Genomic DNA, 25,870 nt, shown 5'->3' on the forward strand with positions numbered 1-25,870 from the left:
AGCCCTAATTATCCCTTTTAGCCTGTCCTAAACTTGATATCTAAGCCCAAGGGATTAAAGTTCCAGGGAAGTAGATTTTCCTGAGATTTTAGCTCAGCAAAAGCTACCAATTAGATTCAGAAATGGAATGAGCAATTTTGTAGGACACTGATTTCTTTGTCAAAAAGAGGCTGGAAAACCAAGTGCCCAGGTAAATGGAATCTCTCTGCATTAGGCAGAAGGTCAACTTTGACAAACTCTCAGGTGTCTTCCAACTCTTAAGGCTCTGGAATTTGTTTCTTTTCAGCTGTTTGATTTTGAATTAGGTTAAAATAAAGTATACATACAAATTTCATTAGGAAATAATCTAGGAGAACCCATCTAATGAGACTTAGAAAACTGATTATTCAGGCATGCATGCCCATTTACAATTACTTGATACATGCGTATTCTACTGAGAATACAATTTGCTATATAGGTCCTTATACATGTAACTCAATGAAGACAAAGACTAAAACAAGAGTTTTAAAAAAGTTTTTGTAGCATTTCAGTTTTAAACATATGCATGTGTGTGTGTGCACACGCACGCGCACAAACACACGTAATTATTTTATCAACTCTGAAGAAAATGATGTTGAGCTCCTACACAGTAAGCAGCTTGTCTAAAGTGCTAGAATTGTCAGGTTCTAAACTCCCCAATCAATGCTCTTCTCACTCTCATAGACCACAGTACTTTTTTTTTTTTCTGAGATGGAGTCTCCCTCTGTCTCCCAGGCTGGAGGGCAGTGGCACGTTCTTTGCTTACCGTAACCTCAGCTCGCGGGTTCAAGTGATTCTCCTGCCTCAGCCTCCCAAGTAGCTGGGATTACAGGCGCCTGCCACCACGCCTGGCTAATTTTTGTATTTTTAGTAGAGATGGGGGTTTCACCATGTTGTCCAGACTGGTCTGGAACTACTGACCTCAAGTGATCCGCCCGCCTCACCCTCCCAAAGTGCTGGAATTACAGGCGTGAGCCACCATGCCCAGCTGACCACACTACTTTTTAACTCTAGAATTACCCATCCTTTAGGCTCAGCCAAACTCCCATCCTCATCTTGGATTGAAAATACCTTTCTTCCAAATTTTACTGGGAAAGGACCAAATGAAATTAAAAAATATATAACTTTTTTTCCATAGGTGTCTATTAAAAAAATCTATTTTATTAGACAAATTATAAACATCAAATATAAACAAATTATAACAACAGTGATTAAAGAGTTGAAATACTTAATGTAATATCTCAACAGCTTTGAAAATTGAAAAGCAACAGTTATTAAACATGATTTTTTCATCCAGTTCAATGAAAGGAGATTTCAACTCAGAATAGCTATTTCTTTAAATCAATTAAGACCTTAAGGAATATTTTTTTCTGCAATGTTTAATGAAGTACTGAAAATGAGATAAGGATTTATCACAAAGTATATGGCAAAGGAGAAAAGATGCAACATTATTTTATTTCGAGCTACTAGATGGTTCTCAAAAATTACACAGGGAGTGATTTAATGATTATAGACAACGTAAAATACATTATCTCATTCTGTTTTAGAGTTTAAAAGAAACTTTGAGACTAATTCAATTTCTTCATTTCTTAATTGAGGTAATGGATTTGAGAGTCCCCTTGCTATAAGTACCTCTTCTTGGGGGAGCTCATCCTTACGTGAAATACCCTCAACTTTCTAAGAAAATCACAACCACTTATATTTTTTCTATGATATCTTATGGCACAACAATTACATATTGAAATCTGCATTTCTAAAATCCAAACATGCATTCTGCTGTATGCACAATCATGTGCAGTGTCTCTGCCATGGGGGGTGCTTTTCCTTAACCAACCTTCCAGCTATAAAAGGCAGGAATGAGGAAACCTTGGGAAAGGGATAACATCTTTGATATTGTCAACACCCAAGACGCACTGCAGGTAGCGTTCAAATCCCATCCCAAAACCTCCATGTGGCACAGATCCAAATCGACGAAGGTCCAGATACCTGTTTTTCAAAAACAGAAAATCATCATCTATATATATTGTATAAGACCCGATGTTATGATTAGAATTTAATGTTTCAAACGTATTTTGCAATCATTTGTTATTGTTTACCTCACTGTGATAGACCAGTCTTTCCCCTCCACAGACAGACAATGGAAAGGAAGAAGCTGAATAATCTATCCAAGGTTACCCAGAGAAACAGCAGTGGATCCTGTCATACAGTCATGGGCTTTGGTCCTTTTTCCTTTTTAAGCTATTATATTTATGCATTTATGACAGAAAACTTGCCTCAGGAGGCTACAGCAAATTTTCTATAGATTTACTAATTTTCTTGAAAATATACGCCTCTTTTATTTCTTGGTAGGTTAATCACAATGTTTTCTTTTCCTTCCCAAAATCATATTGTTCAATACACAGAGGAGAGTGCAGAGTTTTGCCTGTTACATTATGAAAAGATATCCTATAGATTAGATTATAAGCTACAACAGGGCAGGAACTGTGCTTCATTCAACTTTTTATCACCAGGGAATGCTCTAGAGTAGGTGTTAATTACATGAAGTTTTGTTTGAAGGCACAAAAATATATGCTTGAATGCTGGAGTGAGGAGAAACCTTTAATTCTCTGCCTTAGGCCTAGTGAAGATGCCCAGAGTCATTTAGCTGACATGCTAGACAGCCTCTGAAACCCATCCACGCACATTCTTTTCCCACTAAAGACCACAAGGCAAGACAATGGCACAGCCATGACTGAAACTCAGATTCTAACACACCAGCACTGGAAAAAGTTTTAGGAAGAAAAGAGGAAAAGGGCAACTATAAATATTTTATTATGTCATTTTGTGGGGAAATTCTTGAGTTATATAATATTGATTAAAACAAGTTTATCGGCCGGGTGTGGTGGCTCATGCCTGTAATTCCAGCACTTTGGGAGGCCGAGGTGGGCGGATCACTAGCTCAAGAGTTCAAGGCCAGCACTGCCAAAGTGGTGATACCCCGTCTCTACTAAAAATAGGAAAATTAGCCAGGCGTAGTGGCGCCCGTCTGTAATCCCAGCTACTCAGGAGGCTGAGGCAGGAGAGTCACTTGAACCTGGGAAGTGGAGGTTGCAGTGAGCAGAGATGGAGCCACTGCACTCCAGCCTGGGTGACAGAGTGAGATTCTGTATCAAAAAAAAAAAAAAGAAAAAAGACAAAAACCAAGCAAGTTTATATTTTCTTGAATGATTTGTAAAATCAGTTCTATAATAAGACGTAAGCAACATAACTTGTAGCCACTTGGTTCCTCAATCATAAAGACTGTCCATCAACCTATTTCCCCACCATTAATAATAATGGCTACATATACTGGTATTGTAAGGAGTTAAGTCTAAGTACTTATCTTTTTAAAGGAAAAGATTAACTCCAAACAGATGAGTTGTAATCAGGTAAGGGATCAACATTACAGGGATATGTAGTATAAAACTTCAGATTAGTAAAAACTATAAGAAATAATGGGAGGCACATTCAGTTATTCAGTCTTGAATAACTGAAATGTTTAGTTGCTAAATTAACTTTAAAGTTTATGAGGCAGGGGGAAAGAGTACACTTTGACTCAGTGATGAAATGAACAGCACACCAAACTACCTGTCACAGATGCCTACAGGACCTGACCTGGCTGCTACAAAGTCCAGCAATAGTTTTAGATGGGTCTAAATTTCTCATACATTGATATTGAAACACTGGCATGAATATCTGCAAACTGTCAGCAGAGGGGTTCAGTCTGTAGCATTTTTCTTGCCTTTGCTTCGATAGATGAAAAAATCCATTTCTAAGAAAAAAATTTTCTAATGTATATGTATTTGTTTGATTGTTGTTAAATTGGTTCCAGGGTAGCGAGATTATGGAAGAGATGCTACGAAATTTGTGGAACTAGTTACAGATTTAATTTGCATATGGGGTACAGAAATAGGAAGTGAGTAAATTCTTAGCCATCTGGGGTGGCTTCTCACCGTATGGTGGAACACTAGCAGACATCACAGATATGAAGATGTCTAAGGTCTCTTTTACCTTTAATATACTAATATAGAAGGAAGCAAATTCAAGGAGATCTTAAGGATTTGAAAACTTTAGTTGGGAAAAGAATGATTAATAAAGACTTTCAAGGCCTAAACTTATTTAACCAATTTTTTTTTTTTTTGAGATGGAGTCTCACTCTATTGCCCAGGCTGGGGTGCAGTCTGTATTTAGCTTTTTTTTTTTTGAGATGGACTTTTGCTCTTGCTGCCCAGGCTGGAATGCAATGGCGTGATCTTGGCTCACTGAAACCTCCATCTCCCAGGTTCAAGCGATTCTCCTGCCTCAGCCTCCGGAGTAGCTGGGAATACAGGCACCTGTCACCACGCTGGGCTAATGTTTGTTATTTTTGGTAGAGATGGGGTTTTACCATGTTGGTCAGGCTGGTCTCGAACTCCTAACCTCAAGTGATCCACCTGCCTTGGCCTCCCAAAGTGCTGGGATTACAGCCGTGAGCCACCGCACCCACGGTGGCTTTAGCTTTTTTTTAAGGGTAGTGGTTTAGCTTTTTTTAAGGCTAGTTTTTACAAACTATAAAATACATAAGCTTGCTCAATCATCAGGCTTATCTACCTAATAGCAAGACTCAGAACAAAGAAAAGAAAGGGGGTAGGAAACTAGCATTTACTAAGCTTCCACTCTATGTAGATACTTAACCTGTATTGTTTCATTTCATCCACACAATAACTCCGTGAAGGAGATAGTATCATTCCATTTTATAGCCAAAAAAACAAGACTTGGAGAGATTAAATATGCCTAAGGTCATTACTGGTTAATATAAGGCATTCAAAGGCCATCACCTGAAGCCAATTTTAGATTTTTTTGCATCTCTGAAACCTATCTCCTTCCATACCAAAAGGCGAGGGTGTAGGTAACTTGCCCCTTCCTCTTCCTGAGCACAGCAAAAGGATTAATAATATTGTTGGTATTATTATACCAAGATCCTGAAGGAGTGCTAATACAGAAATATAAATAAAAAATGTATATATATTGAAAAGTACTTGAAGAAAAAGTCTGCATAAGGAAAACCAAAACAACTTTGAGGAAGTGAATGTATAAGTACAGACACGTGGTCCTCCCTAAGCAGCTTGGATTTCTATAGTTCGTGGAGGCATTAGGGATCACTTAGCTCAAGCCCCTAATTTCACACATAAAGAAATTGCAGCATAATGCTTAAGAGCAAAGGATTTTTTAAAATTAATTAATTTATTTTTTGAGATGGAGTCTCGCTCTGTCACCAGGCTGGAGCGCAGTGGCACGATCTTGGCTCATTGTAACCTCCGCCTCCCAGGTTCAAGCAATTCTCCTGCCCCAGCCTCCCAAATAGCTAGGATTACAGGCACACGCCACCATGCCCAGCTAGTATTTGTATTTTTAGTAGAGACAGGGTTTCACCATGTTGGCCAGGCTCGTCTGGAACTCCTGACCTCAAGTGATCCACCCACCCAGGCCTCCCAAAGTGCTGGGATTACAGGCGTGAGCCACCACGCCCGGCCGAGCCAAGGATTTTGATTCAGAGAGATCAAGCCCCATCTCTATCCCTCAAACTGTGTGACCTTGGCTAAGTTAGTTAACATCTCTGGGCCTCATGCCTAGGGAGTAATAAGAAGGGTCAGGATAATAGTACCTAATTCACAGGGTGGTAGGATGATTACATGACATAATATAATTTTTTTTTTTTTTGAGACAAAGTCTCGCTCTTGTCCCCCAAGCTGGAGTGCAATGGCGTGATCTCAGCTCACTGCAACCTCTGCCTCCCAGGTTCAAGCGATTCTCCTGCCTCAGCCTCCCAAGTAGGTGGGATTACAGGTGCCTGCCACCATGCCCGGCTAATTTTTTTATTTTTAGTAGAGATGGGGTTTCACCATGCTGGCCAGGCTGGTCTCCAACTCCTGACCTCAGGTGATCCACCTGCCTTGGCCTCCCAAAGTGCTGGGATTACAGGCGTGAGCCACTGCGCCCAGCCAATATACATAAAATTTTTAACATAATTATCTGGCACACAATAAGCAGTAAGTAAATGAGAGCTATTATTACTATTTTTCAAGAACCCAAAGGAAGTAAGTAATCTTCTGAGCCCCCAACCCCTTCCCTGACCTAAGAACAGTTAAGTTCATTGTTTTTAACACTCTTTCATGGGGTCTTGGGGATACAAGTAAAAATGCTTCTAGGCAACAGTCAGACAAGCAGCTAGAGTAAGAATTATTAGGGGCCACATTCTTACCATTGGTAGACTTCTGTAAGTCCCGATCTGTTAAAGGAAAATAAAATTCTTTCAGGGAACGGCAATAAGATAAATATTAACCACTAGACATTTATTCTGGGTGTGTGCAAAGAACTCTTTATAAAGAAGTAGACGACAAAGCCTCTGCTCTCAAGTAATACTCAATATAGTTGAGGAGCTGAAACCATACAGTAACTTAACCAATAGCACAAGGTGTTATCAAATAAATGGTTTACACAATAAATGTTATAGAAAGAAAATATGATCCAGAGTCCAAAGGAAGGGATTCACCTGAGATGAGTTTATTATCCTGTGACATAAGAAAAGCACTATTATTAGGCAGGGTGCAGCGGCTCCTGCCTGTAATCCCAGCACTTTGGGAGGCCAAGGTGGGCGGATCACTTGAGATCAGGATTCCAGACAAGCCTGGCCAACATGGTGAAACCCCATCTCTACTAAAAATACAAAAATTAGCTGGGTGTGGTGGTGTGTGCCTGTAGTCCCAGCTACTCGGGAAGCTGAGGTAGAAGGATTGCTTGAACCTAGGAGGCAGAAGTTGCAGTGAACCAAGATCATGCCACTGCACGCCAGTCTGGACAACAGAGTGAGACTCCATCTCAAAAAAAAAAGAAAAGAAAAGAAAAGCACTATTATTACTAGTTAAGGTTGTTGGGAGGCACACACAGACAACGGACACAGAGATAAAACTTTCATTCTTCAACATTAAAACAATAATATAGATTCTGAGGCTGCCTTCATAATATGGTTGCACATTGATTCTTGTTTGAGAACTATTAATAAAATTTTAAATTCTTAGTGGTAATTGAAATTCAACTCAGCCCTTTAAAAAATGTGTTTTGGACCATAGTGCATCTAATGTGACCAGGAATATGAAAAATTCAAATATACAAAAATACAGAAAACATGAAGAGCAGCCATAGACAGATCCCTGAAATAGGGAATCATATATATTCACTTCATTACGAAAGACAGATGTGGCTATTATCTGGTATTAGGTAAACATTTAATGTTATGAGGAAAGGTTTCCTGGAGGAAGGAAGCAAGCAAAGAAAACAGACCAATTAATCTTTCAACAGATGAGGTTTCTTGCCATGTGTGATTTTTATTGTGCTTTTTAAAAAACATAGAGAATACTCAGATTTTTTCCAACTAGAGTCTGACCTTCAATTCCACAACTTTCTCAGGACTTTTTTAACGCTGTAATAGTAGTAAGGAGTTAGTCGTCTAACGAATACAGTCTTCCTCAAACCTATTTATCCATCCCCTTTCTTTTGGATCCTAACCCAGTAGAGCAGTTCAGATGAGTGGGATAACAAAACTAAGTTACTCAAGAGATTTACATATAGGTTGAGACCTTGAAAAAGCATCAACTTTTAAAGCATTTCCCCATTAGGAAAAGAAGGCCTCACAAATGGCTAACAGAATATTTTTAAACAATTATGGCTTTTCCAGATTACTATGAAACCCAGTACTATCTGGAGAGAATGAAGCATACAGACATGGTAAAGTCTTTTTTTTTTTTTTTTTTTTTTTTTTTTTTTAAGTCTGGCAGTACTTTTACTAAAGAAGGAATCATGGAAAACAGGTATGGTTAGTTTAGGAAGTCATTATGGCATATAAATGTATATGTAGGAGTGGCGGTTCAATTAGAAACATGATTCCTTACTTCCCATCTCCAAAACATTCTCTATGTGTTTACAGATTTGTTTCCCAGTTCTCAAACAGCAAGTTAGAATAAAATTATTCAAATAGCTAAATCAAGACCCTTACATAGAAGAGAATCTGAGGAGTAAAATGTGCTTATTCTAAATGCTATCTGATTAGTTTTCTTTCCCCAACTTCATCCTTTCCCTGGCTCAGAGTTTGTCTTTATGTCCTTATAGAAGTCTGCCAATCATAATTGAGAGTAAATAAAGAACACAGATAAGATAAAAATGTAGGACAAGCTGGCCAGGTGCGATGGCTCACGCCTGTAATCCCAGCACTCTGGGAGGCCGAGGCGGGCAGATCACGAGGTAAGGAGATCAAGACCATCCCGGCTAACACGGTGAAACCCCGTCTCTACTAAAAAATACAAAAAATTAGCCGGGCGTGGTAGCGGGTGCCTGTAGTCCCAGCTACTTGGGAGGCTGAGGCAGGAGAATGGCGTGAACCCCGGGAGGCAGAGCTTGCAGTGAGCCAAGATCGCGCCACTGCACTCCAGCCTGGGCAACACAGCAAGACTCCGTCTCAAAAAAAAAAAAAAAAAAAAAATTAAAAAAAAATGTAGGACAAGCTTTAAGGGGGAACTCTCTCTTCTCATTTTAACTTTTTAAAAAGCTACTTTCCATAGGGAAAGGTTTGTAAAAATGGGCAAATATCACTGTGGGTTTTTCATGTAAGAGTTCCATTCCTGAAGAACGGGAAGCTCAGAGATAAACTAACAACTTGCTCAAGGACATAGAGAATCTGAGATCCAGTTCTGTCAGGCGCCGAGGCCCAGGGTCTTCACTCTGTTACTATGCAATGACCACCTTTGAGTGCCTTATGCTCAATTTCTCAATTGTGTTTCTTTTAGGTCTGACCAGTACCTGGCTAAGCGCTCCTCTAAGAAATGGTATCGTTCTTCTCTGAGGCCTCCTCCAAAGAGTTCCCCAACTCCAGGAACCAGAAGATCAACAGCAGCAACCTAAGGAAAAAAAAAAATTATTAGCATTATATTTTCAGGTGATTCCAACAGTCAGTTTCTGAAGCAAGTAAACCTTTAACATTTTGGCAATGGCTAATTAACTACCTACCAGAATCTTACTGACTACATACAAATTATAAGTGGACAATTTCCTCTCTCTTGCACCATTTGTGTAGTATACTGAACACAAATGTATTTTCTTCATAAATGTGATAGAAATGTTAATTATAAAAATGTGGATAGTGTTAAAATTATGAAACATTAAAAATCACCTATCAGCACCAGAAAATTACATTTTTGTGGACTTCCTTTCAAATTTTTTCCCTTATACATTTATAAAGTATAATTACAGATAAAAACTTACCACTTGTCTTACCTAATATTACAAACTAATATTTTTCCTATATTAGTAAAAATACTTCACATTATGTTTTAATAGCTTTAATGTTTAATAGTTTATTGATTAGAATTATAATTAACTGCTTTCCTTTTTAGTTGAACATTTAAGGTGTGTGTATTTTTGTCTGTTTTTTCTTATAATGTGGCAATGAAGAGTTTCATTTGTAGTATTGTTATTAGGACATATAAAATAAATTCTGATTATTAATCAAAGAAGTATAAAATTAAAAAAACAAGATACCATTCTGGAGTTAACAAAATGGAGATGATGGCTGGGCACAGTAGCTCACACCTGTAATCCTAGCACTTTGGGAGGCTGAGGTGGGCAGACTGCCTGAGCTCAGGAGTTCAAGACCACCTTGGGGGCAACATGGTACAACCCCCGTCTCTACTAAAATACAAAAAATTAACTGGGCTTGGTGGTGCATGCCTGTAATCCCAGCTACTTGGGAGGCCGAGGCAGGAGAATTGCTTAAACCCAGGAGGTGGAGGTCACAGCGAGCCAATATTGCACCACTGCATTCTAGCCTGGGTGACAGAGCAAGACTGTGTCTCAAAAAAAAAAAAAAAAAAAAAAAAAAGGGTGATAAGAAAATAATATATCTGCAAGACTAAGTCTGAAAGAAAAAATATAGGAAAATAAAATAAAGAATACAGATTATAGAATGGATAAGCCAATAAGCTCATATAACTGATACAACTTTTCTGGTCAGCAATTTGGCAACAGATAACCAAACGCCTGAAAAATGCAATATGTTTTGACTCAGCAAGCAGTTCAAGGAACCTATCCTAAGAAAATTAGAGATGCAAAAAAAGATTAACATGCAAGATGTTTATTACAGCATTACTTATGACAAAAAGTTCAAATGTACATCAATAGACTATTAGATAAGTTTTAGACATGGATAGAAGAAAGACTATCATCTACATAATGAGATGTTGTGTTGCTACTGTGATGAGATTACAAGTATTTTAAAATTGTTTTCCTCTTTTATTTTCTTATTTTCTATACTAAACAGGTATTATAGTTTTATAATAGAAAACATCAAAAAACTCTTAGTAAGGGAAAATGATAGCTTAATATTTTAATTTGTATTTCTTCAATTACTAATTAGTATTACTAAATTAATTACATTTCTTCAATTATTAAATTAGTAATATTTAATTTTTCAGGCCGGGTGCGGTGGCTCACACCTGTAATCCTAACACTTTGGGAGGCCGAGGTGGGCGGATCACCTGAGGTCAGAAGTTCGAGACCAGCCTGGCCGGTTAACCTAGTGAAACCCCCTCTCTGCCAAAAATACAAAAATTAGCCAAGTGCAGTGGCGCATGCCTGTAGTCCCAGCTGTTCTGGAGGCTGAGGCACGAAGAATTGCTTGAACTTATGAGGCAGAGGTTGCAGTGAGCCAAGATCATGCCACTGTACTCCAGCCTGGACGACAAAGCGAGATTTTGTCTGTCTCCCAAAAAATAATTAAAAAAAAATTTTTAAATGTTTATTTGTGGCTGGGCACAGTGGCATGTGCTTGTAGTCTTGGCTACTTGGGAAGCTGAGGTGGGAAGACTGCTTGAGGCCAGGAATTTGAGACCAGCCTGGGCAACACAGCAAGACTCCGTCCCTACAAAATAATTTTAAAATGTTTATTTGCAGCTGGGTGTGGTGGTGCATGCCTGTGGTCCCAGCTCCTTGTCAAGCTGAGGCAGGAATATCACTTGAGCCCAGGAGTTCGAAGTTACAGTGAGCCATGATCATACCACCTGTACTCTAGTCTAGGCGACAGGCAAGACATTGTCTCAAAAAAAAAAAAAAAAAATTTATTTGCTATCTGTATTATTTTGTGACTTTCCTGTCTTTTGGGCAGGTAGACATTTTTAAGCCCAAGAACCTGAAGGTAAAAAACTAAGATTTCATGTAACAAATGAAAAATGAGGAATCCATAAAACACATTTTAATCTTTAAATGTCACATTACATTATAAACATTTTAAAAACTTTGCCTCACTTTGCCATTAAGCCATCCCCTTCCCAGTTTTGATTTAGAAACTTTTGATTGAGATATACTTTATGAATAATCAACAATAAAGAATAATTCAAGATTGTGCCCCCAATGCTGTATACCTTATCCTCATTACTATCATTAAAGAGAAAAACATCAGCTCTGACCCTCATCACTAGGCTGAATCAGAGTGAGCGAGAACAGCTATACAATTAATATGGCTGGGCTCTAATCAGGACCCTGCAGTTATCCCTTCTGTCCTCAGAGCAAGGAGGAAGTCTGGTATCTTTATTTCCTGATGTCTTGCTTTTAGATATGGCTAAAATATGATAGGAGTTGAGAGACACATGGTAAAAATTTTGTTCTTTTCTTACCTTCAATCCAGAGTGTTAAATTTAGAATTATAGGCAATCAACTTTGGAAAAGAATAGTCAACCAGTGGCTCTCTGGCCTCTGCTTGAAAATATTTAAAGCCTGAGAAACAGTATCCTTGAAACAGAGCATTCCATCCTTGTTTAGCTCTAAAATTAACTCAAAATGGATTAAAGATTTAAATATAAGATCTGAAATCATAAAACTACCAGAAATAAATATAGAGAAAAAGTTCTATGACATTAGTCTGGGCAATGATTTTTTTGGAGATGACTCCAAAAGCACAGACAACCAATGCAAAACCAGACAAATGAGACAGTATCAAACTAAAAAGTTTCTGCACAGCAAAGGAAACAATTAACAAAGTGAAGAGACAACTCAAAGAATGGGAGAAAATATTTGCAAACCATACATCTTATAAGGGGTTAATACCCAAAATACATAAGGAACTCATACAACTCAACAAGAAAATAACGTGATTAAAAAAAGGTAAAGGAACTGAACAGACATTTCTCAAAAAAAAAAACCAAAACATACAAATGACTAACAGGTGCAAGAAAAAATGCTCAAAATCACTAATTATTAAGAAAATAAAAAATAAAACCACACTGAGTTATGATTTCACACCTGTTACAGTGTTTTTTTTTTTTCTTCCTACATTTATATTTTTAAATAGAGATGGGGTCTCGCTGTGTTGCTCAGGCTGGACTTGAACTCCTGGGTTCAAGCGATCTCCTGCCTCAGCCTCCTAAGTAGCTGGGATTATAGGCACATGCCACCATCAGGCCCAGCTTTGAATGGCTGTTATAAAAAAGATGAAAAATAAGTTTGGAGAGGATACAGAGAAAAGGAACTCTTATATACTGTTGATGGGAATGTAAATTAGTACCGTCATTATGAGAAATGGTATGGAAGTTCCTCAAAAACCTAAAAACAGAACATACACCTCAGCAATCCCACTTCTGGGTATATATATCCAGAAGAATAGAAATCAGTATATTGGTGGTGATATCTGCACTCTAATGTTCACTGCAGCATTACTCACAATAGTAAAGATACAGAAACAACCTACCTGCCCATCAACAGATGAATGGACAAATATTGTGTATATATATACACAATAAAATACTATTCAGCCTTAAGAAGGGGGTAAATCCAGTCACTTGTGACACATGGATGAATCCAGAGGATAATGTGCTAAGCGAAATATGCCAACCACAGAAAGACAAATACCACATAATTTCACTTACATATGGAATCTAATAAGCTGAATGAATAGAAATATATAATAGAATGATGGTTACCAGAGGCTGGAGTGGGAAGGAAGGGAACGAAGAGTTGCTGATCAAAGGGTACAAAGTTTCAGATAGACAGAGGAATGGGAGACAGGGGAATGAGTTATTAATCAAAAGGTGCAAAATTTCAGGCAGAAGAATAGATTTTGAGATTTATTACATACAAGGTGACTAGAGTCAACAATACATATTATATATTTTAAAATAACTAAGAGTAAATTTCAAATGTCTCACTATAAAAATGATAGATAAGTCAGGTGAAGGATCTGCTAATTAGTTTGATTTAATCATACCACATTGTATACACATATCAAAACAGTACATTATACCCCATAACGTTAGAATGTTGCATATACTTATTATATATATGAAACAGTGACTTGTCAGAACCAGACGAAACAAAACAAAAAAGAAGGGACAGGTATATTCAAAACCTATCATTTTCAAGGCTTCAAAATACGAGTGATTCCATGGGACAAGGGTGGGTAGTAATCACTTTTTTTTTTTTTTTTTTGAGACGGACTCTTGCTCTGTAGCCCAGGCTGCAGTGCAGTGGCGCGATCTTGGCTCACTGCAACCTCCGCCTCAGCCTCCCGAGTAGCTGGGATTACAGGCACATGCCACCGTGCCCAGCTAATTTTTGTATTTTTAGTAGAGACGGGGTTTCACCATGTCGGCCAGGCTGGTCTTGAACTCCTGACCTCGTGATCCACCCGCCGCATCCTCCCAAAGTGCTGGGATTACAGATGTGAACCACTGTGCCCGGCAGTAATCACTTTTGATACTTTAAGTACATGTAAAGCTTAAAGCCAGGGTTAGAAAGGTCTACTGCCTCAAAAAGATGCTGGAGAATCAGAGACTATGGAATAACTGGAAGGAGGTAGACCAAATGAGGCTGGTTGCCAGTGATGAGGAAGATGAGGCAATCCTTGGTAAGATGTTCTGCTTTCTCTATGTAGTTCATGAGCATCAAACGAGAGATGTACTTGTTGCTGGATCTTGCTGCTAAGATAACTAAAACAAACAAAAGTCTTCTGGGGATCTTTGCATGCAGATCTAAACCACGTTAATTTTGGATCTTAATCTTTTAATGCTATGTTTAAAGGAATATAAAAGACTCATATTTATCTTTGATTATAAACTTCCTTTAATATTTGAGTTCAGGAGAGAGTTCACTGTGTAACCACACTGACTTTTCTCTCTGGCTTTTATTTATCTGGAATATCTGCAATTGCACAGTTATAGTTGTGTAACTGGAAGTTTCTAAACCTTTTGAGTCACCTTAAAAAGGTTTTTTTTTTTTTTTTTTGAGTTGGAGTCTTGCTCCGTCACCCAGGCTGGAGTGCAGTGGTGCGATCTCGGCTCACTGCAAACTCCACCTCCCCGGTTCATGCTATTCTCCTGCCTCAGCCTCCCGAGTAGCTGGGACTACAGGCACCTGCCACCATGCCCGGCTAATTTTTTTGTATTTTTAGTAGAGACAGGGTTTCACCATGTTAGCCAGGATGGTCTCGGATCTCCTGACCTTGTGATCCACCTGCCTCAGCCTCCCAAAGTGCTGGGATTACAGGCGTGAGCCACCGCGCCTGGCCAAGTCACCTTAAAAATCTTATACCATGGTAGGATAGCTACGTTAAAAAAAAAAAAAAAAATTTCTCCCAAACTTGCCTTCCTAATTTCCAGTGTACCTAACTGGTTATACACAACTATTGCTGCACTTAGTATAAAATTAAGGTGAAAGTTGTTGTATTAGTCAGGATAGGCTAGGCTAAGCTATAGTCACAAACAACCCCAGAAGCTTACAACCGGGTTTCTCAATCTCAACATTAATAACATTTTTAACTAGATACTTCTTTGCTGTGGAGGCCTCAACTGTGCACTGTGGGATATTGAGAAGCATAACTAGCCTCTACCCACTATAGGCCAGTTATACTCCCCTTGTTGTAACAACCAAAAACATTTCCAGACATTACAAATGTTCCTTGGTGAAGAAAGAGGGGAACATAATAATCCCTGGTTGAGAATCACTAGTTTAAAACAATGAAAGGCCTTTTAAAAACATAGGCCACATGTCCACCCTGGTCTAAAACTGATAGAATAATCTCTTTCTAGGGTACTGTTGGTCTTGGGGCAGATGGGAAAAAGAGCATGTATGACTATGTACTAAAAACATTTGTACAGAAGCAACGTATGTATGTCACTTCTCACATTCCTCGACCAATGCAAGTCATATGACTCAGGTCACATCAATGGGACGGGGAAGCATAATTCCCACTGAGGGAGAAGCACAAACTATATGTGCACATAAAACAGTTTTCCATGTTGCTTTTTCCTCATCTACGTGGACTCTTAAACTTCCACCCTCCCAAACAATCCTTCAATGTTAATTAGAATTAAAGGAAGAACAGTAGTTCTCCTATTTTCTTCCTCTGTACTCTGGGAGATAAACGAATCAGTATGGAAGAACTTATCAAAATAGGCTATTTTCACGGGATAAAAATTTTAGAAGACATCTGGATACAGTCCCACACCACTACTATATCTTTACTTGGTACTAATTTTATGGTATGCAGGAGGAACACATATCATCTTTGTTCTTTCATTGCCTACATGGTCTGAAAATTCACATTCTCTCCAGTGGGTCAGTCTCCTACATGTTTCCTTGACAAGAGTGCAAAGTTGCTTCCCCTCTTAAGATACCTGTATCTTTTGAGCAAAGCATTCCTTTACAATGTCTCATAATTATTTCAGGACCAAATGGTACTATTTCTTTTTCAACAAGGTCAGGTGAACCTCTGAAGAAAAGCCCACAAAAGGCTTGTCTTTTTTTTTTTTTTTTTCCTGAGACTGAGTCTCACTCTGTCGCCCAGGCTGGAATGCAGTGTTGTGATTTCAGCTCACTGCAACCTCCGCTTCTCAGGTTCAAGTGACTCTCCTGCCTCAGCCTCCGAGTAGCTGGTATTACAGATGCATGCCACCACGCCTGGCTAATTTTTATACCTAATTTTTGTAGTAGAGATGGGGTTTCACCATGTTGGGCAGGCAGGCCTCTAACTCCTGACCTCAAGTGATCTACCCACCTGGGCCTCCAAAGTGCTGGGATTAAAGGCGTGAGCCACTGTGCCCAGCCCTTGTTGTCTTTTCTTCCTCCATGTAACATTCTTCTTTTCTCTTTTACTTCAGGTTTAGGTTCCCTTCCACCGTATCAGATTCTAATACTTCCTGTTTTTCTTTTGTAACTATATCCTCCTACCTAGCTAAAGATTCTGCACACTCTCTGAGAAGTTATAATACAGCAGAGTATTCTTCAATTACAAATAAAGACACATTTTGAATACACAGAGTGTACTTTCTTCTGGTATATCAAAAATACTGCATTCTCTAAAGATCACTAGAACAATTCCCTCAAATTTTCACACTCTTTAGTTAGGATTGAAATTCCAGGTAGAATTCTTCTACCTTGCATCTCCCCCTGATAACAACTGGGCTAGTTACTAGAAAAACTACCTCTTTCTCCTGGGTTCTCCTAGAGATAAAAGGTACATAAAGATATAATACAAACACACAGGCAATTACACAAATTTCTTGGAGAAGTAATGACAAAAACTTGATTGTGTGTTTCCCAAGTTATTGGGAGCCGGTTAAGAGTGCAGGCAGGTTGGAAACAAGAAAGTTGGCATTTGCTGGTGATGACAACTTGCCTTTATGGGCAGGCAGGTATGTGGTTTATGGGAGGCTGAGACTGGCTTATAGAGCCAAGGACAATAAAGACAGGAGGAATTAACTTTGATTAGGGAAAGTGGGGAAGGTTCATGAATAAATAAAAAGTGCTACAGCAGAGATTAGATTTTATCATAGCTAACCATAAAGCATTAGGTGCTACAAGAAAAATACAGATAAAGTACCACAAATAATCATATAGACCATGGTCACTATCAAAAGCTCAGATATTGATTGTCTACTAATGGCTCTTCCAGCCAATTCCAGTGTGCTTTTAGAGTACTGCAAAGGTGACTCTGAAATTGAGCAACCATCAATACCCATTTTCTGCCCATTTGGCTGTTGCATGCCAGGCTCTCCAAATAGCCGGACTCTAGAGCACATCTTAAGCAAGCTGGAGCACGTCACCTTTGCCCTGGGAAATGAGCTGCAAGCTTTTGAACTTCCTGTTACGAAGTATCCGTATCTTTTAGTTAGATGACCAAATACATACTTATTTATGAGTTTCAACTATGATTCTTTTTTTAAATTTTTCAATTTTTTTTTTTAAATTTTTTTGAGATAGAGTCTCACTCTGTTGCCAGGCTGGAGTGTAGTGGTGCGATCTCACTCACTGCAACCTCTGCCTCCCAGGTTCAAGAGATTTTCCTGCCTCAGCCTCCCGAGTAGCTGGGACTACAGGAGCTCGCCACCATGCTCAGCTAATTTTTTATATTTTTAGTAGAGAAGGGATTTCACCATGTTGGCCAGGCTGGTCTCGATCTCTTGACCTTGTGGTCCACCTGCCTCGGCTTCCTAAAGTGCTGGGATTACAGGCGTCAGCCACCGTGTCTGGCCGATTTTTTTTTTTTTTTTTTTTGAGACAGGGTCTCACTCTGCCACTCAGGCTGGAGTGCAGTGGTATGAGTGTGGCTCAATGCCGCCTTGACCTCCCAGGCTCAAGCAATCCTCCTAACTCAGCCTCTCTGAGTAGCTAAGATTACAGGCACAGGTTACCACACCAGGTTAATATTATTTTTTTTTGTAGAGACAGGGTCTCAATTTGTTGCCCACACTGGTCTCAAACTCCTTGGCTCAAGCGATCTTCCTGCTTCTACCTCCCAAAGTGGTGGGATGACAGGCATGAGTCACCATGCCCAGCTCTATGATTATTTCTAAGATGATAAATAATGGCATAGGAACCCTCCAAATAATTCAGCCTTCCTATATTACTCTTTTTCTTGGAACTTCAATTAACCACAGCCAAAAATCAGCCATAAACTTGAATTTTTAAAAGTCCTTCTGAATGGACAATCGTCTGTACTTTATGGAAAAAGATATAATTCAAAGAGAAAGGAAGGTAGGACCAGAAGATACACATAGTTTATCTGTAGGTCTGGTGGTTACCGGGAGTAATGAGTTACATAATGAACAGGAACCAGAACTAAATCTATCACTAAGGAATTCACTGGTTGCAGAGCAAAACTTCTTTAAAGTTGACCAAATTTGAGCACTTTTGCAACTAAAAATCTCTATTGTGTTTCTATGCATCGTTGGGAGGCTTGAACTAAGCAGAAGGAGTTTAGCTCTGCCGACCTTTTACTCTCCTACACAGGTAACAATGGAGACTGCAGATCATTTTCCTAAGCTTTCCCTAATTCCTCTATTCCTTAACAAAACCAATTCCACTTTGGGTACATCTTGTAGGCCCAGAATGCTCTCTGACACATCTTCCTCCACTTAATATGAGTTTTGATTCTGCTTAAGTCACACAGCTGCAGTGGCATGCTGTCTAGAAATAGTTTGTGTTGGTATTCAAGCTGAACAAACCCTGATTTCTATTTATGACACTCCCTTCTGACTCTTTGATTCCAATCAATGCACTGAAAATAAAACTCAGACCCTGAATTAAAAAAAAAACATAGGCTAGATAGGAACAAGGCTTACAATACATAACCTTGTCCATGCTAAAGCTGAAAGAGGGAAAAAGTTTAATGGCCCTTCCTCTGCCACCTCTCTTCTCACCTATCTCAGTATTTTTAAATATTGATGAAAACCACAAATTGAACGCCTCCTTATTCAGTTTCTCACAGGCTGTTACCAACAATGGGGCAAGGTTACACACTACTATCAGAAGAAAAAGAATGTTCCACAAACCATAGGAAACATGTTTGTGGTTTTTGCTGTAACTGCTGAAATACACAGTATTTTGGCCCTAAAAACAAACTAGGTACAATTAGGAAAGAGGGCTTTCCAGATGTGATGGTGAAGAGATGCAGATGGGCTGCAGGCAACAATGACTGAAAATGGACTTTGGCTACTATAATGGCTAGCCAGTTTTACTACTGCTGCTGTCTGAAAGAGGCAAAAGTCTAACATTTTGCAAAGATACTACTAATGGCTTCAAAGGAATGAAATTCTTACCTTGCTCCCAAACATGTATTCCCTTTCCCTCATGGTCAAGACTGTTTTACCACATTTCTTCCTTCCTTAGTGAGCTCTAAATTTCAAGTGAACCAGAAGAAAACATCAGTTGAGAACTCCACAAAGGTTCACTTATGAGTTCCTCCACTTGAGAGAGGACAACATTTCAGTAAACGGCACCACTCTACTTTTTATAATTAAAGTATGACCTATGGGAATGACTTGTGACTCCTCTCTCTTCCTTATCTTTTCTTTCTAGTTTATTTCACAGACTGATATGGTTTGGATATTTGTGCCCTCCCAATTTCACGTTGAAATGTGACCCTCCAGTATTGGAGGTGGGGCCTAGGGGCAGGTGTTGGACCATGGGGGTGGCCTCCTCATGAATGGCGTTGTGCCATTCCCATGGTAATGGCTTCTTGCTCTATTAGTTCACATGAGAACTGGTTGTTTAAAACAGACTGACATCGCTTCCCTTCTTTCTTGCTCTCTGTTTTGCTGTGTGACATGCCTGTTCCCTCTTTGCCTTTTTGTCATGAGTAAAAGCTTCCTGAGGCCACACCAGAAGCTGAGAAGTTGATGCCATTCTTGTACAGTCTGCAGAACCACGAGCCAAATAAAACTCTTTGTTTTATAAATTACCAAGTCTCAGGTGTTTTTTTTTTTAAATGTAGCCTCATTCTGTCACCTGGGCTGGAGTGCAGTGGCGTGATCTCGGCTCACTGCAACCTCCACCTCCCGGGTTCAAGCGATTCTCTTGCCTCAGCCTCCCATGTAGCTGGGATTATAGGCACCTGCCACTACGCTCAGCTAATTTTTCGTATTTTTAGTAGAGACAGGTTTCACCATGTTGGCCAGGCTGGTCTCGAACTCCTGACCTTGTGATTTGCCTGCCTTGGCCTCCCAAAGTGCTGGGATCACAAGCATGAGCCACCGTGCCCAGCCAGTCTCAGGTATTTTTTTATAGCAACTTAGAGCAACTCTATTTTAGTAAAATGGACTAACACACAGACCACTGTTTATTCCTTCAGAATGTTTTAGTTTCATTTCTTTCTCTCCATTTTCACTGTTGAGATTATAAGCAAAAGTCCCATAATTATCTTATGTGTCTTTAATTCCCCCCTTCCCCAATCCATTCTGTATGTCAGGTTAATTTTTTCATCTTGCCAGTATCTTAGAATACATACAATGCCTCTCTGTTTTTTACTGGATAAAGCCCAAGCTATCTGTAACACTCCAATCTCTCCATAATTGTTCCTATCTTGTCTAGCCATCTTTATCACCCAATAATTCCTTACTCCATTATTTTTATAGCATAGAATTTTAATTTTTAAAGCAATTTTAAAAACATTTGTTCATCTGATTTCCACAACCTGTGATGATACAAGTGTGTAATTCCCTTTTAAAGTAAACTTAAAGTATAAAATATGTGTAAAAAGTACACAAATAACTAGTATACAGTTCTATAAATTTTCACAAACACACCATGAAGCACCATACGGATCAATAAACTGAACAATAGCAGTACCCCAAAAAAGTCCTCCTAAGGTCTTCTTTTAGTTACTACCCCTACCAAAAGTAACCTCTTTCCTGACCTCTATCACCAGAGATTGACTATGATCCCCTGAGAATACTGAGGACAAGAAAGATCAAGTGGTATATCCAGGAACAAAACCCAAGTCTCCTGGCTCTAAGTCCATAGCTCTTCCTGCCACCCCACACAAACTCTTCACTCCCAGAAAGATCAGGATTCTAATGAAGCTGCCATATATGCTGTATTTCTGCCTTTACAGCCTAGCTTCAATACCTGCTAGCGGTGTGATTTTGCATGAGTGACTATACTGCTGCACTGAGAGGTAGCAGCCTCATCTGTAAGAAAGGGATAAAAGTTAATTATTGGCACATACTCGATAAACATTATTGTTTTCTCTTTTGAATGTTTTAACGTTATGCTTGCCACATGGGTACTCAATAATAGATGTCAACTTGGAACGTCAAAAATTTAATCTTTGTTAATCTTTTCTTCCATTTTCCTCTGTCTACCATGTTTTAAGTAATCTCTTCTCTAATCTTACAAAGTTAATCTTATTTAGTTAAGTAAGACAATATAAATAATTTCTCAACTCCCTAAATGTCTTTTCCTTGCTACTCTTAATAATGAAGATTCCTCGACACTCTTACTCTACCAAAAGACTTTGGAGGCATTTACGTTCACTTTTATCTCAGTTGCTTTAACCAAACTTGTTCAATTAAAACACTGGGAAGACTGAAATGGGAGAAACAGTTTGGTAACAAAACCTGAGAAGTCTGTATCACACACATAAAAGGATTTCTCTTCCCTATGTTCCCTAACTCTACAATTCAAAGTATTAATATAAAATGTCATGATAAAGAATCTCAAAGTATTTTAAGACAGACTGAAATGGATACTTTCAATTTTGACAAAAATTTCTAGGATTCTCTTTAGTCCTAGATATGGGGAAAATTGGCAATTCCCTTCATCACTATTTCTGTTGGTTTGTGGCTCGAGCTATTTTGATGCAGGTTGGTTAATTAGCCACAGCTCTGGGAAATTTATTGCACACCCCTTGGCTGAGTATTCTCCTTTCTGAGTTGACTTCACAGTATGTACTTTATTGAATGCCCACTAATGCTTACCTTTCTCTGGTTTGCTAAGTAATACTGATATAATTTTGAAAATTAGAACACTACCTGGTGATTGTGGCATCTCATCAAGGACTGAGGGGCAGTCACTTTTTCCTAATTACACATGTGTAGAATAAAAGACTATTCTTCTCTGTGAAGCCACTCCCCCAGCTGAACATCTGCCACCTGGCTTTGAGGGACTTACCTGGAGACCAGCCTCAGAGGCATATGGCATTTTGCATGTTTGCTTAGATTCATTTTCCCATGATCTGTCCCTTTCAAATGATCAAATATGCTCAGTAATTTATAAGTTAGTCTTATCCATGCAAATGAAGAAAAACTTAAGCTACAGGAAATCAGAGAATCTTAGAGAGGTAATACTTTAGAGGTCACTTAATCCAATTCTCTGATTATACAGAGGGAGAAATTGAGGCTGAAAGATCACAGAGACTTGCCTGAGGTGACACAGGTAACTAGTAAGGTATCTAGATTTCAAACCCAGAACCACTCTGCATCCTGTGTACTTTTCAGTACACCACAGCGCATACCTTCATTTCTACTGAGAGGCGGGGAGAAAGGAAGATAAATTATAACTGTAAAAACATACCATTTTACTATTTATTACCCTCTGGCCAAAAGTTACAAGTGTAGATTAGATATTTCCCCATCCTTCTCTTTTGGTTCCCTAAAGAAGGCACCTATGAAACACACCTGTCTTATTTTTTTCAAGACTGCACTGCATCCATTACAGGAACTCTTGCGAACTTACAGCCAGTTATTACAGCCCTACTAAAAGAAACAGAATTTAGTCATCTGGCCCAAAGCTTCTTCCTTCACCAGAAAACAACAAATGAGGGATAGAAGCAGGCACTTCATACAAATGGATTGAAAAGAAATGTACATTGCTAATGTACCAATGTTATTCTCTATGGCTAATGTAACCAGTTTAAATAAATTATATTTGAATAGTTTAGCTCTGAGAAGCTATATACTCTAGTACTGCATAAATTATGGAAGTATGTTAAAGTCCCAGTGTAACGCCTTTAGGGTGTGAGACCACATTACTAGAGAGACTGTGTCATAATGAAGGTTTCCCAGTACTGCTGAAGGTAAGATACTTGTGAGTGCGATCTATGAGAGAACTACCTTTTCAGAAATCTTATGTTATTATGTAACAACACACACACACACACACACACACTGTACTTTATCATAAGATTTTATCAAAATTTAAAGTCAGGCACAGATAAATATTGCATGTTCTCATTCATATGTGGGAATAAAACATTTTTTGAGCTCATGGGAAATAGTAGAACAGTGTGTATCAGGGGCTTGGAAGGGTGGGGAGAGGTTGGTTAGTAGATACAAAATTATAGCTAGATAGGAGGAATGAGTGCTGGTATTCTGCAGCAATATAGGGTGAATACGGTTAACTACAATTTATTGTATATTTTCAAAAAGGTGGATGAGAGGATTTTGAATGTTCACAACACAAAGAAATGAAAAATGTTTGAGGTGACGAATATGCTAATTACCCTAATTTGATCAGTATTATATACATACACCAAAATACCATTCTATATTCCATAAATACATACAATTATTACATGTCATCTAAACATGAAAGGGGAAAAATTTTATTAAAATTTAGAAAGTAGGAAGAGACAACTTCATACTTATTGACTACCTACTTCCTAAAACACAGCTATCTACTTTTCTTATATTACTTGATTTAATCCTCACAACTCCATAATATATTATGGTCTCACTTTTACAGATCAGGAAGTTAAGACACAAAGAGATTAGGTGGCATATGTAAAATCACATAGTTTATAATACACAGAGGTGGGGACTTGAACCCAAGAGTGTCTAACTCTATAGCCACTACTTTCCTTTATGCCATGTTGCTACCACTCACAAAATTAAAGATGCTTTTTAGCTTCCCAGCAAATTCACAGCAGATCAACTCACTACTCGTCGACAGTGTGTCTTAAACTTTGTTGGATTTGATTCATTAATCCATTCATCCATCCACCACACGGATACTAGGTGTCCACCACGTCCCAGGCATTACACTAGGAATATACTGATGAATGAAAAAGAAGTTGATACGGTTTTGCTGGGTGTCCCCACCCAAATCTCATCTTGAATTGTACTTCCATAATTCCCACTTGTTGTGGGAGATAACTGAATCATGGGGATATTTTCCCCATACTGTTCTTGTGGTAGTAAGTCTAAGGAGATCTGACGGTGGGTTTTTTTTTTTTTTTTTTTTTTTTGAGATGGAGTCTCGCTCTGTTGCCCAGGCTGGACTGCAGTGGTGTGATCTCAGCTTACTGCAACTCTGCCTACTGGGTTCAAGCAATTCTCCTGTCTCAGCCTCCCGAGCTGGGACTACAGGTGCCTGCCACCATGCCTGGCTACTTTTTGTATTTTTAGTAAAGACGGGGTTTCACCTTGTTGGTCAGGCTGGTCTCGAACTCCTGACCTCAGGTGATCCACCAGCCTTGACCTCCCAAAGTGCTGGGATTACAAGCATGAGCCATGGCGCCGGTCAATCTGATGATCTGATGGTGGTTTTTTTTGTCGTTGTTTTTTTTTTTTTTTTTTTTTTAAATTGAGACAGAATTTTGCTCTTGTTGCCCAGGCTGGAGTACAATGATGCAATCTCGGCTCACTGCAACCTCTGCCTCCCGGGTTCAAGCGATTCTCCTGCCTAAGCCTCCCAAGTAGCTGGGATTACAGGTGTGTACCACCACGCCCAGCTAATTTTGTATTTTTAGTAGAGACGGGGTTTCTCCATGTTGGTCAGGCTGGTCTTGAATCCCCTGCCTCAGGTGATCCACCCGCCTCGGCCTCCCAAAGTGCTGGGATTACAGGAGTGAGCCACCGCGCCCAGCCGATCTGATGGTTTTATGAGGGGTTTCCGCTTTCGCTTCTCTCTCATTCTCTCTTGCTGCTGCCATGTAAGAAGTGCCTTTCACTTTCTGCCATGACTGTGAGGCCTCCCCAGCCATGTGGAACTGTGAGTCCATTAAACCTCTTTTTCTTTCCCGTCTTGTGTATGTCTTTATCAGCAGCATGACAATGGACTAATATGGAAGTCCTCATGTCTTTTGACATAGAGGAAAGTGTCATTAATTAAATAGTCATGCACATAGATGTAAAATTACAACTGTTAAAGGTTATGATGGATTAAGAGTTAGTATCTCTGGGTGTGAAACTTAACATGGTACGACTGCAGCATCTAACAGGGGCCTCTGACTCAGACTAGAGGGTCAAGAAAGGTTTCTCTGAGGAAATGGTGATTGAGTATAAATATCAGTAAGCAAAATTATTTAGATGAAGAAGACTGTTCTAGATTGAAGGAATAATATATGCAGAGTCTGAGGTGAGAGAAAGAACTGCACGTCTGAAGACACAGAAGAAGGGTGGTGATAGGAGAGAACAAAGTGGAGTCCCACAGTACAACAGACTAGAGAAGGAGACACAGCCACATTCTACTAGGCATTGTAGGCGACATAAAGGATTTTGGCTTTTATCCTAGGAGCAAAGGGAGGCCACTGAATGGCTTTAAGAAGAGTGACAACATGATTGGGTTAATTTTTTTTTTTTTTTTAATGGAGATGGAGTCTCATTATGCTGTCCAGGCTGGTCTGGAACTCCTGGGATCAAGTGATCTGTGCACCTCAGGCTCCCAAAGTGCAGGGATTACAGGCATGAGCAACTGTGCCCAGCCAGGATTTACATTTTATAAAAACTCACACTAAAATGGGAGAACTGATTCAGAAGAGGAAAGAATGGATATATGAAGATCAGTTAGGAGGCTATTAGTCTAGGCAGTATCTTAATCTGAAAAGGTAAAAGAGGAAATGAAGAGAAATGAATGGATGTGAGAGATATTTAGGAGCGCAAAAGTGACAGAACTTAGTCAATGGAGGAAATGAGAAAGGAAGACTTCTGAGATGACTCAGGTATCTGGCATGTACAATTAGATGAATACAGAATATTGAAAGAAGATCAAATTTGCTGGGAGGAGAGAAGAAATCATAGGTTCAATTTTGGATGTGTTG

The 25,870-nt window shown here is 39.1% G+C and overlaps 1 protein-coding gene across 4 annotated transcripts in view; it reads right to left on the bottom strand.

Annotated features, from left to right (window-relative positions):
* Positions 1–1,157: 1,157 nt before the first annotated feature.
* The window catches only part of NARS2 (asparaginyl-tRNA synthetase 2, mitochondrial), a 138,224-nt gene continuing 113,511 nt past the window's right edge, over positions 1,158–25,870 (bottom strand). For all 4 annotated transcript variants that reach the window (XM_003805159.5, XM_008968356.4, XM_055094730.2 and 1 more), the window contains 3 exons: positions 8,869–8,966; positions 6,278–6,304; positions 1,158–2,004 (listed from right to left, as the gene is read on the bottom strand). In XM_003805159.5, coding sequence (XP_003805207.1) covers positions 1,860–2,004; positions 6,278–6,304; positions 8,869–8,966 — 270 coding nt within the window. In that variant the 3' untranslated portion in view covers positions 1,158–1,859. The remainder of the gene's footprint in view (positions 2,005–6,277; positions 6,305–8,868; positions 8,967–25,870) is intronic.

Source organism: Pan paniscus, chromosome 9 (assembly GCF_029289425.2).
Source record: "Pan paniscus chromosome 9, NHGRI_mPanPan1-v2.0_pri, whole genome shotgun sequence".
In the NCBI taxonomy this organism is placed as follows: domain Eukaryota; kingdom Metazoa; phylum Chordata; class Mammalia; order Primates; family Hominidae; genus Pan; species Pan paniscus.